General features: G+C 40.3%; 1 protein-coding gene across 1 annotated transcript; it reads left to right on the top strand.

Moving 5' to 3' along the window:
* Positions 1–3,331: 3,331 nt before the first annotated feature.
* On the top strand, positions 3,332–9,285 carry dph3 (diphthamide biosynthesis 3). The gene is made up of 3 exons (XM_005952065.3): positions 3,332–3,550; positions 8,066–8,140; positions 8,643–9,285. Exons 1-3 carry the CDS (start codon positions 3,443–3,445, stop codon positions 8,709–8,711), a joined length of 252 nt encoding a protein of 83 aa, XP_005952127.1. The 5' UTR covers positions 3,332–3,442; the 3' UTR covers positions 8,712–9,285.
* Positions 9,286–9,593: the final 308 nt, after the last annotated feature.

Here is a 9,593-nt window from a genome sequence, read left to right as displayed (position 1 = left end):
CCCACAGAGGGACAAAAGGACCCCCTGATGATCCTCTAATCGCCTGAGCCAAGGTGGGAAACTGGGCGTGGGTCCCAATCAGCCAGAGTTTTGGGTGTGTTCATTGTGAAACCTGGCCCCACCTTATCATGCGAATTCCTGAGGTCAGATGGCCCAGGATGTGAGTGGGCGTTAAGGCGTCTGGGAAGTGCAAGAAACGTGCAAGAAACGTTTTGTCACTCATCCAAGTGACTTCTTCAGTCTCAGCTGACTGCAGGTTTCCATTATCTTATAAACAGTACATTTGCACAATGACTGAAACTAGCACAGCTGACGAAAAATGGGCTATGAGGTCAGTTGCTTAATTATTAATATGCAAACTGTCATGACCATTGATCAATGGCCATTAATCAGTGGCTATGAGTACCATTCACAGAGAGTTGGGGAATGGCTGCAATCACAGCATTGTAAGATGGTGAAAGATGTAACGTTAGGCCCCCTCCTTGATTCAGAGATGGTTTTTCCCTTTTCACGTAAATGATCTCCTTGACTCCACGCTCAAACCAGCATTCCTCCCTGTCCAGGATGTGTACATCCTCATCATTGAAACAGTGTCCACTGGCCTGTAGCTGTAAATAGACTGTGGAGCCCTGGCCTGATGAGTTAGCACATCACAGAAGAGTTAACTCATGAGTTAACTCTTCTGTGATGTGCTAACTCATCAGGCCAGCACTCCGCGGTCTATTTACACCTGCTAGTCAGACGCTAAAGGGGGACTTAAAAAATTCCAGAACTGTTCAGCCTCCTCTCTACACCACTATGAATGTGATAGTTATAGCCTCCTCTTTCCCTTTCTTTGTGTACATGTGAGTTTAAATGGCAGTTAAACTTCCTAGTGGGTTAGCCTGGAGGTATGTCTTCCTCGCATGTGGCAAGTGGCAGGTGGACACATCTGTTTCACATCCACTCATCACCTTCTGGAGCACAAGAGCCAGTTCTCCACTCACCTGTTGCCAAACTGTTACAACTGATACTGTGGTAACAAGTCTAGTTCAGTTGATTACTCTTTGTGAAATAATTTCATACCTGCTTTGTATTTTTTGTTTGTTTGTTTGTTTTTCCATCTGCTTACATTCATCCATTACTACAGCTTGCTGATCCTAGTTTCTGGAAGAAGCCCTTCCTGTGGAAAACCTAAATGATACTTAGGGTGCCACTGCCCTGTCAATCACAGACTCTCAGATTCTGACTCTCTGTCTACTTTATCTATGTATGAAAGCTCTCAGCACAGAGAACAGTCCCACATGATTCACATACCAGTAGTACCAGCTTATTCTTGCCTGTTCCAGAAAGGAGTTATAGTGTCCACACTCTTAAGTGCTTGAGCTCATAGCTAAACATGTGCAATATTTTGATCCAGATAGCTGAGATCTAGGCCCTGAAGATTACTTCAGTGAACTACCACAATTTAGTGGAGTTGCCACATGCATCCAAAGAATGAAAGTTAAAGTTGGTCATAAAACCTGTTTGAATGCACTTTACAACTGTAAGTATCAGACCTGACAACTGTGGGCTCCACCAGGCACTAAAAGAAAAATCCTATTGTCCTGCTGATAAGACCACATCAGTGGTTGCAGCACTCAGTTAAAACTCTGCATTCTTCTGCTGAAGTAAATCATTAATAAATAGACAATGCAACCAACAGGAAATATAAAATAAAATAAATATCAGATCAAAAAAAAAAAGAAACCATAAACTTTGGCATTGGAAAGATGCCTGCAGCAGTTAAATGAACCTCTGAACGGCTTTGATGTTCATTATTATTTTATCGGTGGCTCCTGTTGAAGCACTGGAACTGGGTGTTTTCACACAGACTCCCAAAGCAACAGGATCTTTAAAACCTTTAACAAACTGGACTGTGACGACTCAGGAAACCTGATCTGCAGCTGCTCATCATCATGGACAGCTGGGTTTGGTGTGTTTTCACTCTGGGTAACAAAAACTGAGCTTCTAAATTTCTGACATTTATTATAACTATCAATATTTCGTAATAGTTGTTATGACTGATGGGGTATTGTCATCATCCCACTGGGTTGGCCGGCAGGCAAGTTTGTGAACATTACAACTTGAGAAATATGTCACCTAGGATTTTCAGATTGATACAATAGGTGGATCTGGTGGCTGCCATACCTCTACTGAGAATGTGCAGAGAAAGTTTCAGGACCCAGCTTGTTTGTGATTGAAGGAAGTGAGAGCTTCCTGTGACCGTCAGGCTGTGGGCTGGGCCTTCGTTGTAATCAAAGGTGATTCTGAGGCCTTTGGGGGAAAATGTCATTTTAATAACTTTTCACTGATCCAAACATATAAAATATCTTCCTTTGTATTTAATTTTGCAACAGTTAGAAGATTTCAGTGATGATATGAGAGGTTTCATTTGTATTTGTTGGCTTTTATTTTCATTTTTTAATAAAGAAATCTTTATTGAAATTATTTTTGTCGACAGTGTTGCTACCTCGAGCCGTGTCACCAGAAAGTATGAAAACATTTTCATGAAATCATCTTCAGGTCATTTCAATCCATCATCACTGTCACGCTGCTCAGTGTTCTGTTGATTTTCAGGTTGTGTGTTTGTTTTCCTCCTGCTCTGCTCCGTGTGCGTTTTTCTTTGTTTGTTGCGAATTACCATCAATGAAAACTGAGTTTGGACCCGCCATACAGCCTAGCCTCGACAATCTCAGCCTTGGTCTTAAATCACACTGAAATCATGTCAGCAGAGTTTCTGTTGGGCTCAAATTTAAACATTTTTGAATGGTGAGCCTCACCAGCACATAAAACAGCAAATGCCACTGAAAAACAGTCTAAAGGTTTCGAGAGTTTGCCCTTTAAAACTGATCCTCAACATCATCTAAATGTCTTTGTTTTCTTCTTCTTCTTCTTCTTCTTATGATTATTATTATTATTATTATTATTATTATTATTATTATTATTATTATTATTATTATCATTGCTGCTGTTGTTATTATTGTTATTATTATTATTAAATGTGTGGTTGACTTGTATCTATTAATCCTTTACATGTGTATTTATTTAGTATTTATTATGAATATAAAGGTACAACGGTTGAAATTATATGAGCTGGGTTTTCTGATAAATTTGCTCCTTATAGTGGACATAAGTGGGAACTACAAGCTACAGTCGTAGTTAAAAATGGCAAAAACACAATAAATTTTTTTCTAGCTCTTTAAAACTCAATATTGTCACTATAACTTATTCTATTGTTCTTTTACTGCTCTTATTTTTCACTTTTCCTTATTTTACATTGACCACGTTTGTGTTATTGTTTTGATAGTTGCGTCAGCGTTGAGTCAGAGGTTGTGTACGTCATCACACCGCGCTGCAGGCACGCTTTGCCGGTGCGGATCTGGTGCTGTTCTGTGTGGACTTTGCGTGTGTTTAGGGGAAAATGTCGGTGTTTCACGACGAAGTGGAGATCGAGGACTTTGAATACGACGAGGATACGGAGACGTATTACTTCCCGTGTCCCTGCGGAGACCGCTTCGCCATCACCAAAGTAAGTTCAGCTCACGGCTAACAGCTACAAACCAAACTTCAGTTTGAAATCTCCTGTTTTTACATCTTCATATAGTGGGTGATTTACACGGAGGACATAACAGAGTTTCCCACTCCCTTCATCATCGATACAGTCTTCTTCTGGATTCGGCAGGGATTTATTGATGGCACGTTGATATATGTCCGTTTTTAAAAAAAAAAAGTATTTCAACCTTCCTTTCGGATTTGCCACAGAGGTGGGACGTAAAATCTCTCATTATTTGACTGAAGTTTGGTTTGGTGTTAAGATAAACTTTTATTAGTCCCACACGTGGGAAATGTGTTTGGTCACGACAAAAAAAGTGGACAGTACAAAGTTAAGAGCAGCAAAAATTAAGAAAAACACAAGAATAGAAAATAATAAACCAGCACCATACTTTATTCTCAGCAGTGAAACTACGTCAGTGAACGGAACCAAACTCCATTTAAAAGTCTTCAAATTTAAGAGAGTAAAAACGTTCAAACAAATCAAAGCCTACTGAGTAATTATCAGTCATTTCTTGTGACATCATGAAACTTTGTTTTACATGGTTTAAGGTAGAAAAGACGGTATTTTAAGTAGGTTTTTTTTCTGAAATAGTAGAAACTTGTAGCTGAAGTGAACTTTAGCTCTCTTAAATTCAGGAACAAGATGACAGTTCACCATATCAAGACTTCCTTCATGTTAGCAGGCTGAAGAAATCCTAAAACTGCAGTGAGTTGCAGCTTATTTGTGGGTCTCTGCCTTCAGTGACTAAGAGTTGGCTCTTCTGTGTTGAGATCTGACATTTGAAGGATATTTAATTTCTTTGCAGGCAGAATACACTGGTGTACAGGAGGGAAATTTAGACTTTTTCTAATGGAGTTTGGGTGTTTTTAGTGATATGTCATATACTGATGGAGATGATCTTCTTTTTCTTTTCTTTTTGAAACATTAAAACAAAGAAACATAGTTTGGAAGAAATGCATGTATGGATGCATCTGGCATACCTGAACACTCTAAAACTGAAACAGATACTCAGAATAAGCAAGAAGAAACTCAGACTTTATCAGTTTTGATAGTGTTTGCCTGCTCAGCACCATCCAAAGGTTCATCCAGGAAAGACCAACTTCATGACGAGTTCTTTCTTTGTAATTCACGAAGCATCCCAAACTTGCGACTGCAGTCAGGTCTTGCAGTTTTTACACTGTCCCTACACTATGTCTCTCTGAACTCTGTTCAATTCCTCAGACCTTGCGGCTTTGCTGCGGTGCTCTCAGGGGAGAGTTTATTCTTACAGGCAGCATTTGTGTTGGGTGGCCTGTGGTACTTTTAATCCTGCAATTGTTTGATCAGGTAATGCGTTTTCTCCAAAGGGTGGGTGGCCTTTCCCTCAGAGATGGGGTGAGAAGGCCAGTCAGTTTGAGGGTGTCAGGTAAAGATGTTACTCCTGCACGTTAAAAGGAGGCAGCTGAGGTGTTAAGATCACGACCTACTGGGAGAACCCAGAACTACTGGAGATAGCTGAGAGAGGGCTGCTGCCCCCATGACCCAGCCCCAGAAAAGCGACAGAAAACGAATGGCAACATGTCGTAGATGGAGAAGAGTGACCGTACAATCTTGATGATTTCTTTTATGTGACAGGTGCACAGATTTCAGATCAGCCTGGCTACAGTGCTGAAGAGAAACCTAGGGTTGTTCTTATTTTCTTCAATCAGTGATGAATAGTAAGATGTTCTGGCTTTGCGGAGGGCTTTCTTATAAAGCAACAAACAATTTATCTAAATGATGATCTTTTAAAATTGTGACATGCCATTTCCTCTCCAGCCTATGAGTTATCTGCTTTAGGCTACGTGTTTGAGAGTTATACCACAGAGTCAAGTACTTTGGGTTTGAGGCCTTATGTTTCACAGTAGCTACAGTATCCGGAGTCGTACATAATGAGGAGGTAAAATTATTAACAATGGCCTGTATTTGTATAGCACTTTTCTAGTCCCTAAGGACCCCAAAGCACTTTACACAACCTGTCATCCACCCATTCACACACACATTCACACACTGGTGATGGCAAGCTACATTGTAGCCACAGCCACCCTGGGGTGCACTGACAGAGGCGAGGCTGCCGGACACTGGCGCCACCGGGCCCTCTGACCACCACCAGTAGGCAACGGGTGAAATGTCTTGCCACTTCGAGCTCTGTTGGGGTAGCGTTCAGATAGCTGCTCTGCTCTGTGCTGGTACAGGGCATTGAAGATGATAACAGTGGGTGGATTATATTCTTAAACTTAGTTACAGCGCTTTCAGAAAGACATCTACTCTCCACTGCTGTTTAATCAATTATTGTAAATGTAATCAGGAAATGATCAGACAGGAGAGGGTTTTCAGGAAACACTGTTAAATGTTCAGTTTCTATGCCATATGTTAAAACAAAATCTAGAGTGTGATTAAAGTGGTGGGTGGGTTCTTTTACATTTTGAGAGAAGCCAATTGAGTCTAATAACAGATTAAATGCCATGTAGAGGCTAGGGCTGGGCGATATGACCCAAAATTCATATCTCGATATTTTTTAGCTGGATGGCGATATAAGATATATATCTCGATATATTTTTTTAAGCCATAAAGTAAGAACAAAAAGAGACTTCTTAGTCAAAGCTGTGTCCCAGATGTCACACAGGCACTTTTATTAACATACAGCACAGATGTACATGAAAAATTACTCAAAATTAAATTATGAGCATTCATTAAATAATAAAGCTCCATAAATAAAAGAAAACAAGGTTGTTTTTGTGCTAAACAAAGAGCTCACAATTGTGCAGTCAAAATGTAAACTAAAAGACGCTGAGCGTAATAACAAAGACAGACAGATTTCACAGCTGCTCTGTTCCCAAGTCTTACTGTGTGACTGATAGCCTGGAGTTTGAAATCCGCTTCATAACCACGTCTCTTACAGGTGCCATTTATGGTCCTTATACACACACAATACGGTAATATTACATTGAAGCACAGTGCGTATCACTCCGCGAGGCTCCTCGGTAGCCGTAATGCGCCGACAATCTATCAAGCGGTGCAGCTCCGTAGCTTACCAAAGTCGTACTCAAACATTTTTGACAGGTTGCTGAGCGCCGTGTACCACATAAAATCGGTTCGCGGCCATCAAGCACAACCAGAATTCATACATAAGGCGCGCTATCAACTTTTGAGAGAATGAAAGGATTTTAGGGTTAGCGCTGTTAGCTCGTTAGCATGATTAGCTCGTTAGCAGGTTGACGCCGTCCAGCCCCACGCACAGGGCGATGCGCAGTAACTCGTTAACGGCGATTTGCCGTGTCCGTCTTGTCGCTGCCTGCACGTGAAGCGATGGGGGAGGAGGGGGAGTTGTCTTCAGTGAAGGCGAGGCGGAGTAACGTTGCGTAGAGACAAAAGTGGACGAAAGACAGGCAAACTTGCGGCTCCACAACTATAATTATAACGTAACATAGACTATATCGATATAAACGATATTGTCACATCTTATATCTCGTATAAAAATATATTGATATGTTTTAAAAACTCGATATATCGCCCAGCTCTAGTAGAGGCTGTCATTTTTAGCATCTACATGGATGTTAAAATCACCCACAATAATTATTTTATCTGAGCTGAGAACTAAATCAGATAAAAAGTCTGAGAAATCAGACAGAAACTCTGTGTAAGGCCCAGGTGGACGATAGATGATAACAAGTAAGACTGGTTTCTGAGTTTCACAGCTGGGGTGGACAATGTTAAGCATCAGGCTTTCAAATGAATTAAAAGTCTGTCTTGGTCTTTCGTTGATTAATAGGCTGGGGTGAAAAATTGCTGCCACACCGCTCCCTCGGCCTGTGCTTCGAGATTTCTGGTAGTTAGAATGACTCGGGGGTGTTGATTCATTTAAGCTAACATAATCATCCTGCTGCAACCAGGTTTCTGTAAGGCAGAGTAAATCAATTTGTTGATCAATTATTAAGTCATGTACTAACAGAGACTTGGAGGAGAGAGATCTAATATTTAATAATCCACATTTCACTGTTTTACTCTTTGGTTCAGATGTGGATACTGTATTGTTCCTTCTTTGTGATTTTTTTTTTCATGTTTAAGGTGTTTGTTGCTGGTTTCTTGTTTGTTTTTCATTTGTTTGGGAGCTGACACAGTCTCTATTGAGATGGGGTTTTTTGGAGGTAACAGGAGGAGAGAAGCTGCAGACTGCAACTTTTTATTAATACATTAATACATTTGGCCAGAATTCTCAAAATGACAGCTTCTCCATCCAAAGTGGGATGGATGTCATCTCTCCTAACAAGACCAGGTTTCCTTCAGATAGTTTCCAAGTTATCTATGAAGCCCACATTGTTTTTTGGACACCACTCCGATAGCAATTTAAGGACAACATGCGGCTAAACATGTCACTCGTGGACTGATTGGGGAAGAGAGAGGAATAAACCACAAAAACATTCAAACCTTGACAGAAACCTGAAGATTTTATTTGTTTTTATTTTGAAGGAGGACCTGGAGAACGGGGAGGAGGTGGCGACATGTCCGAGCTGCTCGCTCATCGTTAAAGTCATCTACGATAAGGTATCTGTGACTTCCTCTTATCAGTTCATCCATAAAGGGCTCAACGATCAGTTATTTAAAAAGTTTCTTGTAAAGTGACGAAAAGCAGCAAATTCTCACTTTAGAGAAGCTGGAAATCACTTTGTTTTATTTAAAGTACCTTCAGTGTTTATTTGATCTAAAATGTTTCCTGTGATAACACCAGAATTTCTCATTATTTGATCAGGACAGTTTTATATCGATCAGTTAAAACTTTCAAATAAAAAAAACATGATAGAAAAGAAAAGATGCAACGCAGCATCACAAAAACCTCTGAAAAGTACTTTTACATTACTTTTTTGTGTTGGGGACATTAAACCATCATGCTTTTATTCTGCAAATCATTGGTGAATTGTTCATGTAAATTAATGATTTTTTTTTTTTTTTTTAAAAAAGTACAACTTTAAATTTAAGACAGATGGATAGTACGGGGCGTCGCTACCTGTCAATGAATGACAGGCTCTTTTGTATGTGTGTGTTTCAGGATCTTTTCCAGGTTGGAGAAATCATCGAAGCGCCGTCACACGCCAAACTGGAGGTCGTTCAATCCTGAACCCTCTCCCCTTTGACCTCACAGAGACCCCGGTTTAACCATTTCCCGTCTCGACGCTGTGTTCAGGTGGTGCTGGGAAACGCCAGACTTTCACTGCCTCCTGTATTTCCTCCAGATGTATCTTGAATGAAATCACACTTGATCCAGATGAACTCTTTCAGAAGACGCAAGGTTGCGGCGTTCATGTGTTTGATGGACCTCCTGCGGAGGATGAGCGTGGAGCCGAGCCATTTGCTGTGAACAGATGAAGGTTGCGCTTTAAAAAAAAACAAAGCGTTGGTTCCTGCCTCAACCTCGCCACTCTTAATGCACATTCAGTCTTTCACTTTAAAGCTCAGGAGGACGAAGGAAGCTTCATTTTAGGACTGGCAGGTTTCTTTAGAGCTTTTATTTTGTAGTTTTGAGATATTTTAATATATATTTATATAAAACCTCCACATACAGAGAACCCAGACACCCTCTATAGGACAAACTGTGTGATGACACAATTACTGAATCAGTAATGTTTCAATCGATCAGCTGACGTGTGCTGATTGGCTCCATGGCATCTCCGTGGGATTAATAAAGGTTTTACTTAAACTTTGTTTGTTTGTGGATAATATGACCTTTGAACACAGAATTAAAAAGTCTTTGTTAGCGCAATAAAGTTTCACTCTGCAGTCGACATCTCTGAAAACTTTCAGAGAAAAAGCATGTGTGCGTCTTCCATAAAGCCTCGCCCCCCTCCGTTAGGTGAGAGTTTGATTCAAGGCAACATTCAAATTTTCAAACTCCAGATTTTTTAATGATCATGAAAATTATTCTTGAGTCTTTTCTTATTACATCTGTGATAGGATGGTCTGACTTTTTTTTAAAGACAATATAAAAGTAAATTAATATTAA

The sequence above is a fragment of the Haplochromis burtoni genome, unplaced genomic scaffold (genome assembly GCF_018398535.1).
Source record: "Haplochromis burtoni strain Fernald_Lab_line unplaced genomic scaffold, NCSU_Asbu1 Contig_1297, whole genome shotgun sequence".
Taxonomy (NCBI): Eukaryota; Metazoa; Chordata; class Actinopteri; order Cichliformes; family Cichlidae; genus Haplochromis; species Haplochromis burtoni.
This window is presented reverse-complemented; position numbering and strand designations above follow the sequence as displayed.

Bases quoted from the DNA above. Each gene is read 5' to 3' on its own strand.
- dph3 (XM_005952065.3), top strand. From the start codon at position 3,443: ATGTCGGTGTTTCACGACGAAGTGGAGATCGAGGACTTTGAATACGAC. The intron at 3,551-8,065 runs GTAAGTTCAGCT...TTTATTTTGAAG, and splicing joins ACCGCTTCGCCATCACCAAA to GAGGACCTGGAGAACGGGGA. The intron at 8,141-8,642 runs GTATCTGTGACT...TGTGTGTTTCAG, and splicing joins TTAAAGTCATCTACGATAAG to GATCTTTTCCAGGTTGGAGA.